This window comes from Anas acuta, chromosome 4 (assembly GCF_963932015.1).
Source record: "Anas acuta chromosome 4, bAnaAcu1.1, whole genome shotgun sequence".
NCBI lineage: Eukaryota > Metazoa > Chordata > Aves > Anseriformes > Anatidae > Anas > Anas acuta.
The window spans coordinates 40,287,949-40,307,096 of NC_088982.1; the positions used below are offsets into that span (position 1 = coordinate 40,287,949).

General features: G+C 40.4%; 1 protein-coding gene across 2 annotated transcripts in view; it reads right to left on the minus strand.

Annotated features, from left to right (window-relative positions):
• Positions 1–19,148, minus strand: part of RNF150 (ring finger protein 150) — a 122,040-nt gene that overhangs the window by 81,599 nt on the left and 21,293 nt on the right. The window contains exon 1 of one of the 2 annotated variants that reach the window (XM_068680823.1): positions 15,575–15,911. The exons of the other annotated variant lie outside the window; for it this stretch is intronic. Coding sequence (XP_068536924.1) covers positions 15,575–15,896 — 322 coding nt within the window. The 5' untranslated portion in view covers positions 15,897–15,911. Of the gene's footprint in view, positions 1–15,574; positions 15,912–19,148 lie in introns of those variants that run through there. 2 annotated transcript variants of the gene reach the window in all.

The window sequence follows — 19,148 nt, forward strand, 5'->3', positions numbered from 1 at the left end:
CCTCTGCTGTGCTCTGTCAGGAACCTGACAGGATGAATAACTGTTGAGCATGAAGCAGGTGGCAAAATATGACATTTTATGACTAGTAAGTAAGAATTTCTTCTACCTTTGTGCTTCTCAGCCTGCCACTATTGTTAACTAGAAATGGAAGATAGCTCTGTATGCCTTCTATTTTCTTGGACTTACCACACAAACAACAGAAGTCAGCTTTCCAACATTCAGTAAACAATGAACAAAGAGGGGCTGAACACTTCCCATTTCTCCACCTACGTTCATCCCTCCATCCTGTTATGGGCAAGGTCGACTTAACAGGCCTGTTTTGTCTGCTGGGACTAAGCATAAACCAAACATTTTGGTGCTATCCGGGCCTGCAGTCCATTTACACAGCAAGGCTGCTTGGTAGGGATACTGCATCCATGAAAGAGTACAGGAGAAAGAAAACCTTCACACATTTGGTGGGCATTACTGTACCAACAAGCTGACAGCACGCAATCCCTAACCCAGCTACTGGTACAAATTACACTGCATTAGCATTACCTTACATCAGAATGACATTCCATATTAATGGAAAACACCGGCATATTCAAGTGAAAACAGCAATTTTTCTCCTAAGGAGTTTTCAAGTATTGGTAATTTTGCTTTTGTTTGATGTTAATGTGCGTACTGCATTTAAACACGAGTAACTTCATTACAGCTCATCTCAGAAAATTGGTCAGAACTTCTAACACCATCATTAGAGCTGTCTGCTCACAACAGCACTCTGCACTCCTCTCTAACTAAAAAGTAAGAGAAATCTGGTACAAGGATTCATGGATCTAATAAAGAAAATCAGAGACATCAACCAAAAATTTGTTTCCTGTAGAGTAAGTCACCCACATTAATATAGAATTAAAAAAACTGTATATTTATGTTAAAATATTAACTAAACTTTGCTGGAGAATAAAAAATGAGACCTATGAAAATGTTGACAGTGTTCTGCCATTTCCATGCATTTTCGTAAAGAAACCAATCCACATCTGTTGTATGTAAAAGAAAACAATTATGGGAACTGTACTATAATTCTAATGGTAACTACTCACAATTGACATATTATACTCCATGTTAAATATAAAAAAAATGGTTCAACACAGAACAATGGTTCTCTGGTGGCAGAATATCTTGCTTGAATCTTGGATCACAATGTATTTCGTTTTCAGTTATGACTTTCCTTCCATTATCATTCTTTAGACTAAACGATAAGTCAGGATACCATCAGAAATGCTACCTTACAGCAAGAAATAAAAACCTTTCAGGTCGTTTTTTTTCCAATTGCCCTATTTTTTTTTTCCCCATTTTAACATAGCATAAAAATACAAGGCATCAGTGACACAGCAAAGCACAAAGTCTCTTAAGAAATTTTCTAAAAGACTTCTCTGTCATAAAGGAAGCTCTTTTGAAATGAATGCTGTGTTGGAAAGGCTGGTCCCAGCAGCACAACAGAGATTTGAAGTGTGCATAGTTATTGCCTTTCTCTCTATTACCATCATTAAGTATCACAGGTTTCTATATGCAGGCACACAAAGCAGAGAATGAGGAAAAAATGAAGACAAATAAGGGAATAAATCAAGAGAAAGTGAACTATAGGCTGGTAAAATAAAAAAAAGAGCCCAGCTTCTTTTCATGGAACCTTGCTCTTTTATATTCATCATGTGCATATATTCACATGAAGAATTCACCATCCTTCATGCAGGATGTTTATTACCAGTAACTGTGCTTTTGGAGTCAATGGCTTCTGCACTTAAAACACACTTACAGATCTTTCCAGAATCGTGTATCGTGTATTGTATAGTCAGTGGTGCTTGTTCCCAGGTCTGGATGTATGCAACACTTCATAGTGAAAAGCAGTACAAAATGAAAGTCTTGGGGAATTCAGGTACTCTTTTTTTTTTTTTTTTTTTTTCCCCTCTTATCAGAGCTATGGATGAATAATTCATTAATAATCCACTGGGGAAGAAGAGGAAGAAAAGAAAAAATCTTGTACCTTTTCTCTAACAAGTATAAAGTGTGAAAGAATAAGTTTGCAGAGCAAAAACAACAGCTCATCTTTCAAAGAACACATCCATCCACAGCACAGCAGAACTGTAATGAGTTATTGGTTGACAAAGAGACTATTTCACACTTAATGTGAAAGTTTCATTTCCACAGTGTAAGAAATGGCTTAAAAAAGAAAAGCTTCAAAGAAACACATGAAATGACTGAGAGGAAAATGACAAGGCTGACAATACAGTACAGCTACAGTCTTAAATTTCTCTTAAGACTCTGTAGCAAGTATAGTTAATTTTATGAGCTGGAATCACATTGTGGAAAAAGAATGAAAAACCTGACTGTACCCACAATTTCCATGTACTGGGCTTGATTAACTTCTCATATACATAGCTGGAAAACCTGACTGCAATGGGAGGCCTGATCGGGGTTGAAAAACTCATGAAAATATTTAACAAGTTGGTGGTTTTGCTTTCTCCCTCCTCACTTTTGTATATGCCCATGCTTTCTACCTGCAAACATCATCACAAATTAAGCTAGAAGACACACAGCTCTGCAAGTCTTTCCTGAAATATAGCATCATCTGTTTAGCATCCTGCTTCAGAAGCTGTGCATTCTTGCACCTTGTTGAAGCTCTGTGTAGGACAGCTGACAAAGCACTCAGTGGGTGCAGGACACTGCAGCAACCTCTTACAGTGCCGAGGGCATAGGGTTGGTTCAGAGGTAGTGATGGGGCAGACGGGAAGCCATCCATCTTTCCCCTGAAATCAAGTCCTCACATTAAAGTTGATCTGAATGTCAGGCAGCTAAATGGAAGTGCCAAAGGGCTGAGAGGACACTGTTCAGGAGGGAAAAAATTAAGTGATTATGTATGAACCTCATCTCTCTTTAAAAGATGTTTCTGGAGCGTAGAGCTTTTTCTGGGCAGAAAGAAGAAAATAAGCCTTAAGAAAAAATGAGAAAGCTTAAATGACTGCACTTTCAAGTCTTGCACGAGAAAGTGACAAAGAAAGAACCTATAGCACTTTTTTTCTCTCAGCTTGTGGGTGGGAACGGGAAGCTTAACTGATAGAATTTGAATGCTGAGTGCTGAAAACACTGCACTTTCAAAGACCTGGAGGCCTCAAGTCAAATATATGAGGACAGAGTAGGTAACGTAGGTAAAAGACATTTTTGAAAAGGATACTTACAATAAAATTCATACCAGGAGACTGAAATAGGGTGCGTAGGGAAGAGGGGAACATCAAAGAAAAGGCTTTTCACTTTTTCTCCTTTTGCTTTCTGATATCCTGCAGTTGTTTTCCATGCATAAGCAATGCTATGCGCACAGATACATATTTAGACAAATAAGAGTAATAATCTTACTCAAATTTATGTAAAAAATTGTATCTATTCCCTTAAAAAAAAAAACAAAAAAAACTTAACTATATGGGAATCAGAACTCTTAATGTATTTTAAGGAGGATTATGTAATATCACAACTATTTCTTCTGTTTGGGGAGATTTTTCAGCCCTAAAAACTCAGAAGACTGACTGTCCCAACAGTTTTGTCCTCTGCAACACAAATGCTACTTTACAAAAGTCATGTTACAGTAGTTTCCCTCAGCAGTGATGAGGATGAAAAAAAGCTTCTGTAAAGCACTGAAATGGAAAGTTCAAAACTGGTGTGAACAGAGTAAAAAATACATTAACCAAAATAATAAAACGACAACAAAAAGAAGGAAAACACAAGGAAAACATCCTCTAAGCAACACTTAAATTTCTCAACACTCACATTTCTCCATGTGGAAACTGGGCAGCTGAATGTTTACTTAACCTATCTGCATGCTTCCCTACCATTAGTATTCATGGTTTGTTTTTTCTTTCATATGTCTAATTGCAACATAAACTTCTCAGGCATGTCTTCATTCTGTCTCTCTCCTCCTTCCAGCTCAGACTAATGCTCGTAAAACTCATGTGAATAAATTCTTAGATGATGAGATAGGAACATATATCACAGGTCTTCTCACCCTACAGCACTGATCAGCAGCAAGCAGACAGAGATAATACTAATGTTTTAGTAGTGCTAGACTTCATCTCCAGACATCTCCTCTTATGGTCTGTAAATGAGTCTTAATAACTTCACCTTGTCAAGGACAGACACAGAATTTGTAAATGATATTTACTCATGACCGAAATATTAGTCAAGGAAAAGAACTTGAACTTTACAAATGACAGAGCGGAGCAGCAGTGGCTGTGGCACTGAGCTCCTCTGCAAGCGTTTCTCAAAGCAGGGAAGCAAAGGTAACCAGCGAAAAGGATATGCACGGATATAGACCTAGGAAAAGAAAAAAATGACACCAGGGCCTTGCATAAGCATATTTGGGAGCATAAGCACAAGCATTGCACTAGCTACACCCAGAATGATTGATATGTTTGACAAGAGCCAACAAAGATGCTGGCTGCAGAGGGCTGGACCCAGATGCAGACTTGGGGAGCTCTGGAGAGCTCCCAGCCGCTCAGCAACCTCCCATGCAGCTGCCCTGTGCCCACTCACCTCCTAGGTGCGTGGCTGCTAGCACACGACGGTCCTGGATGTGGCACCTTGTGAGGCACTGAGGCACCTGCTCCTGGGCATATCCTGCAGCACCTGGCTGCGAACAGCCGGGGCCACTCACAGAACTAAATGAGTCTATTCTTCCTCACTGCCAGAGTAGGAGGACTCTGTTCCCTGTGTGATGGTAGCCCTTGGCGACAGAAATCACCATTTTTGTGAAAAAGCCGCAAAGCTTCAGGTATGTTATTTTGTAATCAATGGAATAACAAGAAAAAAATACCAAAGAGGTAAAGGGGGACATTAAGGGACATGGCTGTGCTAAGCAGGAAATTTATTTTTACCACCAGCAGAAACACAGCTTAAACAACGTACTCAGTGGTCATCTTTCTTTACAAAGCTTAAAACAGTAACACAGACGTACTGACCACACATAGCAGTCCTTCACTTGATACCTGGGAGCCAGCTCTGGGCACGCTGACAGCCTGCCAGAGACAGCACCAGGCCAGGGCAGGGCAGAGCACAGCGAGCTGTAGCCCGCGGGGACGTGCAGCCAAGCACGGGACCTCCCGTCGTGGCAGCTCCTCACCACGCAGCTGCTGGCCAGCAAGCTGATGTGCTCCCAAACTGTTCTGCCTACGGCCAGTAGTTTAAATGCATGAACTTTTTATTGAAATTCACAATCCTGGCACTCGCTTCTCAGTAGCTTATGCAGATCTCGCTTCCCACTGCAGCATACATATGCTAGATTTCTTTCCATTTGGATTTTTTTTTTTTTTTTTAAAGCGTGGCCTAGTTAGTGACATCATTGCTAATGACTCCCCAGTCATAGCTCTGCCGCATCTATTTTCTTTACCTCTATTTTTGGCTTTATATTTCCTTGAAAATATCTCCTTATGCCAAGACCAATCTACTTCAAAACACTTTTGAACCATCAACTCGGTTCATATAAGCCACATACGGTATTGACAAATATGTGAGCTTACAGACCGCGAGCCCTTTGGAGGAGATGAATTTTGCCAACAAACCTTCCCCACAGAACAGCAGGCTGTACACAGGAGAAGAACTCCTGCAAGACAAAGCCAGCCTGCACTACTTCTCTGTTGCTGCAGGAGGAGAGCAGTTAATGTGACTCTGTCAAGAAACACGTCAATTCCTAAAAACCAGGCTACTATATTTTAAGTTTCTTTAATTATCTGCCTGTTCCTCAGCACCTACACTCTTCTTTTTATTTGCCTTACACGCGCTCCCCTCGTCACGTGCTCTGGCTGCGCTCTCAGCTCTGCCCAACACTCCTGGCATTTCTTCCAACAGCTCCCCACCAGAAGCTTCCTTTTGCCACCAAGTCTAAGGGCTCAAAGAGAGGAGCCCTGTGCCACTTTAGACTCCTCAGGGTGTAAGAAAAACCCACAGAGGGCCAGCAGGCTTGATGCAGGGCCTCCGGGAGCCCCGAGCACCACTAGGCAGCAGGACACACTACAATGCCTAAAATGGTACTGGAGATCTGTGTTGAAGTGACTGAATCCTGCTCCAAAATTTGTCTGGTTTTATTCTAGACAGTGAAGACTTAATTCACATTTCTGGTATACTTTGCACCTGAGAGTGCATGCATATAACCCATCTTTTCTGGAAGTACCATGTCCTTCTAACGGCTTGGCACCTGTTTTTTTCACTGTCTGTGCCTTTCCAATACTAGGGAATCATACCTCAGGTAAAGGCTTAAATGCCAGCTTTGATATGAAGTGGCAAAGCAAAGTCTGGCAGAGCACAAAAGCAAGTCCTCTTGGCTCCACAAACAGATGCTGTCCCATCCCACTGGGATCTCTTTTTCAGGTATGTATTTCACAGTCATGCCTAACTCCGGATATCCATCTGGAGCCTTGGGTCTGTATCTCTAAACTAGTTTTGTGTTTCTGTCTAAAGCACGCCAACTGCAAAACACTTGTAATTATTTCAAACTTACTGATTAAAGCGCAGCATTTCCAGATCTGAAGCCTCCTAATTTTCACTCAAGACCATAAATTAGCAAACAAATAGACACGAATCCAAGACAGAGTGCTAGGAAACAAGAGTATATTAGAGGTCTGCTATTAGTTACCAGTAGATATTTTTCTCTTAAGAACTGTATTTAAAAAAGCTCATCAAAACACATCTGTTTGTGTTAGACCCTGGGACTGTGGTGGGGACAAATCGCTCATTGACTGGCAGGGCCTGACAGATTCTTTCCCTCATGAATGGGCTGCTGCAATCCTAATGTCTTCTGAGGTAGTAGTGACCATGAGCAGAGATATACTGCTTTGTGAGATTCTTGTCTGGGACAAGAAATGGAAAGATGGAAATAGAGGCAAAAGAGGAAGCAGAAATCCTAAGGATCTTCTCGTCTTTCTGCCCCTCTGAAAGGGAATGATGGAGTTCTAGAACTTCAGCATTTCACAACAGTCCTATGAGAAGAGCCTGCATGTGTGTGTATGCACGTGTGTGCAAGAAGGGGACAACTTTACAAGGAAAGCACAAAGACTCAGAGAATTCAGACATCAGAAAAATAAGAGAACAACAACAACAAAAAAGAATAACCTGATAATCTTCAAACAAAATACAACAGTAAAGTCTGCTTTCAACCAGTAATCTCACTGGCCCCAGGTAATGTATTATTCAGCTTAGCCTCCTTCTCACTTATTTTTCAAACACCAGTACCATGGCTTGGCACAACTGCAAAACAGCCTGATTCTTCCAGTCACACAGCTATGAGCCTCATTCTTTCTTCAGACCTTCATGGACTTCATCAGCACATCGACCTGCCTGTGAGATCAGGGCCCAAGTTCCTACTTAGGCATGAGATGAAGAAAACAATTTCTTTGCAAAGGCACAATGAGAACTTGGTTACAAAAGCAATGAGGAAATACCTAGAAATAAACATAATGACTCCCGCTGGAGCAGAGAGGAGAATCACTGTGTGCACAACAGGACTTTAATTTTCTGTTTGTACCAACTTGCACTGCCATCCTTCCCTGAATGGGGAGTGGCAGATAGCGTGGCCCAGAAACCAGCAAGAAACAGTGAACACTGCCTAGAAGAGCTGCGTTTCGTTTCCAAAAGGCTGCAGGCATATTCCTCATGGAGCTGTTTATCTAAATCTTACACATTGAACAGGAGACCAAATTCTGGGACTGAGACCTGCCTCATTAGTGGAGCTATATATCAAACCACAGAAAAAGCAGCCTCACAGACAGGCACATCAATTATATAAGCAACCTCCTGGCAGCAGTTCACCCTTTGCTGCTTCCTCTGTATTTATATTTGGTTTATTTAAAAACTTCCTGTGTATCTATGTATATGGCTCCATGCATTCCTTGTGCGTAACTGTTGTTTGCTTTAGGTTTTTTTAGCTTTTGCACTCTCTCGCCCATGCCCTGTTTGTTGTTTGAAATGAAATACTTGCAGAGTGTTTAAAGGAGAAACATCTATTCCTGGAAGGGGGGAAACTGCCATGTATGCAAAGCAGCGCATGACAAATACCTGAAATTATCAGGTGTTCATATTCTTTCCTGTAACTATCTTTGTCTCTAGTTTTTGAAGAAGAGAAGCAGAAAAGAAAGATGACCATTCCACAGATCACTCCCAACAAGAATACGAATGAAACAAAACCAGCTTTAGTAGTCAGGCTTTTCTTACCAAATCCTCTTCTGCTAGCTTTGCCATGCCAATACACAGCTCACACGTCTCTTTCTAAGACTCCAAGCAGAGGGCATGAGGTCTCTCCACAGTGTTCAGTATGGCTGGGAATGGGGAAGAACTAGCACCTCTCTGCCCCTGCAGTGGGTCCCTTCAGGTGCCAGGAAACAACCCAGCAGCTAGGCAAAAATGTGACTGCAGCTGGCAGAGAGCAGCAAACAAAGCAGGCTCATGGCACGCTGTTTGGAAGGCAGTTCTCACAGCTTATGCTACTGTCATATTTAGATTAACGATGCATTTTATTTTCTAAACAAGCTAAAATCCCTCCTTCCTTCCTGTTGCGCTCGTACACACATACAGATGCTTCCATCACGCAACTCTGTCTCTCTGTATGACTTAGCTACAGCTCACTGCCAGCCCATCTTTAACACTGAACTGGAGGAGCTGGATCCGAAATAAGTTTCCAAAAAACAGACCAGTACTTTGCCTTTACACCTGCCCCATGCACCTTTGGTCATTGAGCAGCACTACATAACCTCTGCTGAATTCCATCAACTCAGACTAAACATTCATTCAAAGAGAATGTCTTTTTCATGGAAAAGCAGTGCCTTCTTCAACCAAAAACCCCTTTACAAGAATCCAAAAGCCAGGCATGGCTTAAAATACCATATCTGTTTCATAGAACGGGCGAAGGGAAGACTGAAAAGGAGGTCTTTAAAGGGTGATTTAAGAAATATTCCATCCACTACCTAATTGCTGAATAGACAATGAAATCCAAACATTTCCCAACCGCACAGAAGCCCTGGCACAGACATGGAGACCAACCACAGCCAACATTTAAGACTGATGTCCCAGTTCCACAACACAATCTGCTAGGAAAGACTCCTGACTGGATCAGAAACTCTGTGGAAGTCTGTGAACAGTCACATGAAAGCAGAGGTCCAGTGTGAGAGCTGCCACTTTACAAATGTTACCCAAATTGGATTTTTGGACTGCAAACCTGCCTAATTCCTGAAACTACAGCTGCAATCCCTTATTTGCCTATGTGCGCATCCTCCCAAAATATTCAGATCCCATGAGCTAAGCAGCACTTAGCTCCAACTGATTCATACGCAGCATTATTTGTCAATAATACAAACAGCAGCGATTTTCTTTTAAACTTAAATGTGAATTAAACCAACCAACAAACTCAAAGCAATGCAGAACGCCTCTGGTTTTCCTCCCACTGGCCACCACTCCTGCACACTCACCCCTAGCACATGGAGAGTGCATGGAGCACATCTGGAAACGGGGAATACCAGCTGCCCTCAGTGCTCCCCTGGGTCTGCATCTCCCTGACTTTTGGTGCTCTGTGAGCTACTGATTACAGGCCACTGCTGTGCTGCCCGAACTTTTCAGAGGAAATACCATCAGGCAAAATGAATGGGTATCAAAGAACCTTATGAGGTTTTAATTTTATCCCACTGTGGCCTGCAGTCACTTAGGCACTTTACATTTAACTCAAGTCCTCAGTATGTCCCATTTTAGAGTACTTTCTGCTGCAAAGCTATCACACTGGAAATTCTCCAAAACCGAATCAATAAACATTGAGAAGCTCCTGGTATTCAGTCCACCCTGAACGGAAGGCAGATCAATTCATTACCACTGCTAGGATGTTACAAGTGTTCTTAGTATCTAGATCTCCAGGTCTCCATACCAACAAGCCTTGTTACACCTTAAACAAACAAACAAACATACACAACACTCAGAAATAATAAGGACTTCATGTCCCTTGGAACTGCTAAAGGTCATTTGGTCAATGTTACAGTTTTAAAAAGGGACAATCCAAAGATGCAGAGAGTCCAAAACTTGGTGACTACAGCAACTTTCCAACTTTCCACCAGTGACAGTGACATGCAACTCATCATGTTCCTTTTCCAACTTTCTCCACCCAAACTGGTCTTCTGCTAACTCCACTCTTTTTTTTCCAAAGCTTTTTTTTTTTTTTTTTTTTTAATCTTCTATGTTCTGTGGAGCAGAATCTCATGACTTGGAATAAATAAAAACATCTTTTGTCTGCATATCATCAACTGCTTTTGTTTGTATCTTTGGCTTTTAAGTGCCTCTGCAATAATAGATGAATTTTGCTTATTTATAGGTATTTGTATTCTTCTCTGAGCAAGCTGAAATGAAAACTATTCCATTGCTGTAATAATCTCCTTAATAGGCCTGAATCACTGAGCACATCATTATAAATAAGTAGTGATGAGGAAAATAAACTTAGGGATGGGAAAAAGGAGCCATTCAATACAAATGGTGCAAAGGACTAGCTAGAAAAATGTCCAGTTTAAAATGCTTTTGTTGCTCAAGGTTTGACATTATTAAACTGAAGGTGATGCTTTCTGGGAGAAAGCAGGCTGGGGTGTGCTATAGCTTTTTCCATGGTCACAATCACTCTGATTGTTGAAGCACTCAAAACTCGATGCTCCTAATTGTACACTGGAGAATTTGCATGGAGATAATCACCTTTATTTTGTCAATAGTTTTGAATTATGGCAAGAAATTGGCTTCTGAGGATCACAGCTACTTTTGAGTAATCTGTGAGCTGCCTTTCAAAAGGCCTGAAAATTCACTGTTTCCACTAAAAAAAAAAAAAAAAAAAAAAAGGTTGCAAGTGCTAAGCATCTCAAAAAAAAAATCATGCTCATAGGGAAAGTTGAATCATGAAAGGACATAGCTGTTACAGCTTTCAATCAAATTATAGCATGCATAATAATGTCAATCATCTCATTAAAACTGAAACAACCTGGAGCAGCGGTATGCAGGAGAACAAATTTACTACGGCTCAACGTGCTTAAAGCAAGCAAATGAAAATTCACACCTATGCAAAAAGAACACACATACAAAACGTGTATTTTAAAATTTGTATTTTAGACAATGCTGGAAACACAACACAGAGAAAACTGCCAAACTTTTAATCTGAACTTGGCCACAGCAAAAACAAGCTAATCCAAAGACCTCATTACTAAATTTCTGCTCCATAGGACAGAGCAGTTTGGCAAAAGAGAGTATGCCTGATGACTGAGTTCAGCGCTGAACAAAAATAGCATCTATTATCAGTATAAGCAGGTTTGGCCCCCCAAAACGTGCCATTTTGTCACCTGTGGTGAGAGGCTGTGCTGCGTGCATCTTACTGCATATCCTAAGTGATGAGAGATGAGCACTGCAGCATCCATTCAGAACAGCATGTCCTGGCTGACTCACCACACTCTGTAAGATTCACGAGTAGGCTGCTGCTTCAATGAGAGTTGGTGCAAAAGTGCATCTACAAAAACCTACTGTATAACTAGAAAAAAAAATACATTTATGGCACAAAGTATACGGTACAGATCCTTTTTTTTTTTCCCCCTCTTGAAGCTATGCTGAGATAACTTACTAGATTTTAGATGTTCCAAAAAGACAGCATCAGTTTTCTCAACCTACTCTGTGACACACACAGTATTTGCTTGGCTTTTCCTTTAATGTAATTTCTTGTTCAAATTCTCCAAGTCTGTTTGTTCCTCAAGTTGAGAGCTGCAGTGGCGGGTGGAAGGAAAAGGGCAAGTATGCAAAAGTTTCTGCTGTCAGCTCCACTTGCATTTCTCCTGATAATTTTAGGCTGGATGTGAGCACAACACAGTCACATCAGTCATCAATTACTGGGGGACAAGTTAAGCACTCATTTTGTGGGAAAACAAACCTTGCTCTCATATATGTATTTCTCTATCAATAACGAGAATGCAGCCATTAGAACAAACAAACAGCAAAAAATTCCCCAAGCCCAATTTTAATGCATAAAGGAATAATTTCTCAGACAGAGAAGCCATCAGGCATTCCACATTCTGACTGCTCTAATCTGCAACACTATTTTCTATCTTACTCCATCAGCGAGCATTTTCTCTACATTACAGCAATCAAAAGCAAAGAGACAGACAGGATCTTTTTATGGTAAGGAAGTGAGTGCACTGGCATTCAGACAGTAAAGCTTAATCCGGAATTAAGTCTGCAAGCGTGCTGTAAATGCCACTTCTGCTGTTCATCCACATTATTTTCTCTGATTTTTTTTTCCTCTGAAGCAAATACAACGTGATTTTTAATCGTCTACCAGCACATCAGTGCTAGAGTTAACTGTACTTGTTTTAGGTCAGGTTTTTTGTTGCTGTTAAGATGTGTTCCAATCATTCCATAGCTAACTAGTGAAACTATCCCAAAATAGCACTGTCAAGAGCTTACAAGGGCAGACAGTCATCTCAGCAATAAAAAGGACTTGTTGAAGAGCATTTCTGATTGAAGCAGAATTCTCAATTTATGCTAGACAAGGCACTTACAGTTTGATTTGGAGCCACAGGTGCTTAGCACCTGAAAAATTATTCCCGTTAAGCATGGCAGAAAAAAAAAAAAAGATACTGTGTCTTTCATTACCAGATTAAATGGCATTCAGAAATATATCAACAGTGTTGACAGACTGCTGAATTTCATTTTAGTTCATGATCAAAATATATCCCGCTGTTATTTTTATCACAAAGCCCAGATATGGATTATTTTTTCAAGTCTGAATTTGATGAAATGACTGATAGATTAAAATATGCGAGTGTATTAGAGTTACTCTAGAGGTGTATTATTTTATAGGTATTGCATCTCATGTATTTTAAAAAAAGTTATTAGATCGTGAAACAGATATTGTATGAAATAAACAATGCTGACCTTTAAAAGAAAATAAAGGAACAAAAAAAAAAAAGAACCACAGACCAACACAAACACACAAGACTGCTAGGCTTTACCAAACACAAGCCCATAGTAGGCACACAGGTTTTTATGTTTTTAAACAAATTGCTTTCTGTTGCTGCTACAAGTGAAGTATATAATAATACTCATCACTACTAACTGCAGCAGCAGGCTCTTTTTTATAGACAGTTTTGTTCTACAAGGGATTTTAGAGAATTGAGACCCATGAAAATGTAACTGGTGCTTTTTAATAACTTGCATATTAAATGTTCTTAATCAACAGGTCAAAATAGATCCTATATTTAGAAAATAAGCACACATACAAGTCAAGCTTTGTTCTAAGCACTAACCACTGGTAAACTTTCAGTACTCTCCAGTCTTCATGTGGACAACCATTCAGCACCACTAAAATAGGGACAGGCTTAAGCACAGAGGAGCTGCAGGAGCTTATTACTAACAGGTAGTAACCATCAGCTATCTTGACCTTCCAAAATCATAGAGAAAATTACCATAAGCATGAATTCATTTGATTCCATAAAGGGTGGATGTCTTTGGTATAAGATGATACACACCAAAGTTACTTTTCCTGATAAGAGGCTCCCCTTGAAAAGTAAAATTGCATACCTTTTCTTCCATCTTGCCTCAGACACCTACTGTTCCACTCCAGGCACCTGTATATTTCCAGGGCCTATTGGCACTTTCTAAATCTTGGGATTATGTGCAAATGGAGACATAAATAGTATCTTAAAATTGCATAGATTTGAATGCAAAAAATTAGCCCATCTTGCTACAAGGCAATGTTGTTTTTATACAAGTAGTACAGAAATTTGCAGCAGGTTGTAAATACAAATTTATAACCAATGTTAATTGTGATGTCAAACTATCTCAAAAAGGAATTAAAATGCAAATGATTTGTTTTAAAGAAATTAATTATTTACAATTTTGAACTGTGATTTTTATCTCTGTATGCAATGAGATCCATCAAGCCGGGGAAGAGTTTTATTAGCTTCAATATATGAATGTTCTCTTGTGAGGACCTATTTGCAAAACAGATTTTTCAGGATCCCATCTACAATTTAGGAAACAGTTTGCTGACCCTGCTACCAATTAAATAATTTTTTCAGGAAAGCAATTGCCTTCAGAAATAAAAATGCCAGCTGAAGTTTTATGCTTGCAATTGTGGATATCAAAATACTTTCATGATTTCACGTGCTCTAATCTCCCAAATTTCAGGCACATTGAAACATGGCTATTTTTCTTTAGCTAATGATAAGCCCTCCTTTTTAAAAAACAGGGGAGCTGTCAATAAGCTGGGTAGGACTTTGACCAATTGTCAATGAGAAATTGATTGGACTAAGAATAAGAATGACAAATTGAACCTTAAAAAACACATTAAAAGAAAGTTATAAAAACTGAACTACAGGGTGGCTAACAGAAGGGTCTTTTCTGCCCTTTCGCACAGCTAGCGTGATGTTGTATTTAGCGCTGTAATTCTACCCCAAAGGCAGAGGAGCTTTTTTTGTGCCACATACCCAATTGCTGTTAAACACATTCACCCAGATTACAGTAACTGGAATGGCGAGAGGTTATAATTGGAGTTCTTGTTCACCTAAAATGAGAACCTATTTCACCCTCTTAAATTCTGACAGTGTGGTATTTGTGTGTACAGAGGGGCTGACAGCTGTAGCATTAGAACATATCTCAGAGCCCCGCACCTCTGAAGCATTGTGTGATTACCTTCTTTTCATATTTCATAGGGAAATTCAAACTCATTTTCTTCTTACTAACACATGGACGCTGTATCTAAAAGCACTGCAGAAAACAAGGAGTCTGTGAGTGGCTTTGCCTTGCTCTGGCTTTACTGCCTACCTGAGGAACCATTTCCTGGCGTGAAGCAACAGAGTGAGGATCAGGGAGCAAGCGGGGTGGCTAAGGGAGACCTGCGCCCTCCGGCTCTCCTTGGCTGCTGGAGCAGCTGTCTTCAGCCACCCACACTGGGGCAAGCTACAGAGCTTGCCCAAGGCTAGGTCTCTGCAGCAACATGACATGATGCTTCCTGCTCGTCAGGCTTGGCTCCAGCTGGTGCCCCTCTTTTCCAGGTGAGCACGTCCTAAGCTAGCTCACGGGACAAAGCTCGGTCCCAATTTATCATCCTGCGTTCGTTATGTTAGCCTTGTGGCCACAAGTGCAGAGGGGGACTTCATTCCTCAAGGGAAGAACAGATACTTCTTTTCAGAATATTGATAAACAAACATTTTAAATACTTTTTGTGTTTCAAATATGCTGGACTACCAGCTTTTCTTTTCTACTGAATGCTACCAAATATTACAGTAAGATAATCGCATATAAGGCTATAAACCTGTGACACTTCTGCTAGCTTATGAGCATTTAGCTGGGAAAATGAGTATAAACAGGAAGTAAAAATCACCTTATCAAATATAATCAAACCACCAAACATTGGAGGAACAGAAATGACCTTAGGAAACGCCATAATCTACTCAAGGCCTGGTGAAAATTCTTATCTTGACTAATATTTCAAACCTTCTTTTTCCTTCTTAAGGATTTTCTACAACTGCACACCCCCGCGTATTTCTCTTCTACTTACTTTTGCTATTATCTGGTCTTTCCTGGCATCCTGCATTAGTCTTCTGGTTCTCCAAACATCTGTAGCTTTTTGTCATTTCTGTTTCTATTTCCTCCTCCTCAGCACTCCTCCTGTTTGGAGCTCTGAATAGCCCCGTAGCATACACGCCTGCCTTTTCACAAGATCCTTCTCCTGGCAGTAACAGATGAAGCACAGTGTTGGCAACCAGCCTCTGATGAGTCAATGAAACTGTGTGAAACGATGGCACAGCACATGCAATTTGGAGACAAAGAAGGAAACCTGGAAATTTGTTATCAGCTTCTTTCAGAAGGCTCCTTGTCATAGACCCTGGTACAACAGGGCACTTGACTACATGCCCAACCTTAGAAACAAGTTGGCTCCTCTGACTTCAGACAGGACAACTGAGGTGCTCAAAGTTTGCTGCTCCATAGGTAGCCTGAGGTGAGGTATGCATTGGACACTCAGCTGTGTTACTGATTATGTTTCATCACACAAAATAAACAAATGCCTGAGGTCATACACTGCTCTCCTGCCAGCAGTTATCAGCACTACTAGCACTGTACGTAATGCCTTTGGTGCATATGGCACTGAGAAAACTAATACTGGAAGCAGAAGGGGAGTAAGATCACACTAAATTTTAATTACACTCACCTCTTGTCTTTTAATGTGGTAACTAGTTTTGGTTTTGGATCGAGAAGAAAAGGAGAGTGCATTCTTCTTACATTAAGATATAATTATTGCAGGCTGGTTATATGCTTCATAACAAGATTTTGTGATAGTTGGTGTATTTTTTAGTAGCACTGATTTCTATCTGGTGATAGAAAGCCTCACAATAAGCCTATACTTACATAAGAGTTTAGTACCAGCTTTTTAACCCTTCATCTATCCTCACTGACCTAAAAGGTAAAGTATTTTTCTCCTAATCTGTACCTAATTTGCAGCATTTGATATATTAAAAACAATATTTAATGAAGGCAGCTGCTGTTCTCTGCTGTCTACCAGAGACCTTTTGGTAAATGAAAAAATACCTAGGTTCCTTTTCCCTAATAAACAAAGAGCCCATCTCAAGTGCAGCACAAGCACATATTTTAAATCTAAAGTATGTCCTGGACTCTGTGGGAGACCAAAAGAGCCAAAAAATAATAATCCATGTTTACACAATACCGAGGCCAAGTACATTGATGCTGTACAGATCTTCTGCTTTGCTTGATGTCTCTTCAAAAGAGATGTGGAAGCATATTAAGCTGCATTTTTAGTATATTACATATCCCCTCTGCAGAATAAAATAAAATAAAATACTTTTCATTTGCTGAGACAAAATATTGCCCACTCTTGGTTGTGGTTAGCGAAAACCTTCACTTTTTATCTTCTCTTTTCAATCACCACAAATTTTCACCAAGCTTGCTAACAAAATTACAGAGAAAATCACATTAATGAATCAATAGCACATCTGTGACAGGGAGACATCACAGCAGTAAAGATACAGCCTAAAAAAGATTTTAATCATTTAAAATGCATTCTAAGTGTGTCCAGAATCTTAAAGACAGATTTATTCACTGTCTTATTCAAAATTGGATGTTGCTTTAGAACAAGATTTATTTTTCATTTGTGAACATTTAATATTAGTTCTGTAAATTTACAACTCATAAATAGAGACGTGAAAAAAGGAGAGAAGCTGTGTACTACCAAGCCAGTGCAATATGGACAAAAATGTAATCAGATAATTCACTGCCATCAGCAAGAGGTGTGCAGCTGGTTACTCGTGTTTGAGGCTGATCAGACGTACCCCTGTAAAATAAGGTCTACGTTGATTTTAAAGTAAGCCTGCACTATACCCATGCCAGTTCAGGTCTGTGCAATACAGCCAGCCATCAATACCAGGTCACGACTGACCTGGACTCAGACTTTCAGGCAGCTTTTCAAGATCGTGACTTGATTCGCAAAGTTCACTTTCTGCTATCTAAGCAAACTTCTGGTAGGTCTGAAGAGCATCTGATGATCTATAAATAAAGGCTGGTGACTATAGGGGATTGGAGCAAAAAAACCAGAATGGTTCCCTGAAGCTTCATTGGGGAAGCAAGTTGTTACATACACAAAAGAAACACTGAAGACAACTGATCCTGATTTTTCACTGAAGTCATAAAGGACAGAAGGAAGATGCCAACAGGGCAAGATAAGACACTTTTTACTTTGATGGGAAAAGCTTACTTTGGAAGAGTTGTGCTTACTATACAGCTCATTCACAGCTCCTCCACATCTGACTGCGGTATGGATAGGAGATAACCTGACAGGCAGCCATGTCACATGAAGCATGAGCATGAACACGTCGTTTATACACAATATCTGGAACTAACACCACCACCACCACCAAAAAGAGACAGACAGATTTACCTTGGATGCATTCATACGTTTTCCAGCATAACTGCCCTTCCCTGGACTAAGCTACCTTTCTTTGAAAATAGATCTCCATCCCCCAATGTTTTGGATAAAAAGGTAGACAGTTTACATATAGCTCTACTGTATGGCAGAACATCATAGCTGTTTCAACAAGCTGCAGCTACTAAAACTCTTTAAGAAGATTAGAAACCACCCTTAGGAAAAACATCGATTAAGCATGATCAGGCATGCACACAGCTAAGAAAAAGCAAATTCATGCCTAGCAACAGTGTGGCACACGACAAAATCACAGTCAGAAAAGAGACTGAAAGCAAGGATGAACTGGTAACGGGACAGGAGGTCATCAAGGGTATGATAAATGTTCTAGAGGAAGAGACAGCTCTGCTGGCATAGGGAATATCATCAAGCTAGCCAAACTGCAGGGCGTGCCAAGATCTGGGCAGAGGGAAGCTGCAGCTGGTGTGATAGAAGTGCCGTCAGACACAAACAGCATGAACAGCCTAAGGGTGTATATACAGTAGGGAAGGACTATGCCAGCTGCCTGACATTGGGAAGCTGGGGCATATACCCTAAATGGACACAGTCCTACACCCACACGTAACGCGTATGTTATTTACACAAATTCCCCTCCCCTGTTCCTCTAACAAAGCTATCAGCTGTTTTTCTATAGCCCAAAGCACTTCCAATGACATCTGAATATACAGCAGATTTATGCAGGGGCCTTCCTCTAAGCTGGAAGTTGAAACCAGAAACAGGGGAATCCTTTCTCAACTGACCTCAGATTAGGAAGCCGCTAAGGGGCTTTTGAGCTTTGCCTGCACATTACTGCTCTATTTTGTAGGCAGTGTAATAAACACAGCTGCACTTGATGCTCAACTCAAGATGTAATCCATATGCAGTTCCACTATGCATTTGTTTTGGGAACAAAGCCATTTTTTGAAGTTCCTGGCGCTCTTCAGCAGCAGCTGTTTGTTTCTGCTGCAGCGATACCACTCACCTATTGTTCAGTGGGGCCAACACAGTACTAACGGGCTGCAAGTCTGATGTGACCTAAAAACAATTATTTTTTTTTTGTTTTAAGCCATGCTCATTTTGGAACAGCTGAAAGGGCATAAAACTGCAATATGTGAGAGAGAAATATATAGCTTGGAGAAAGACAAGCAAGGAAGTGAGTAAG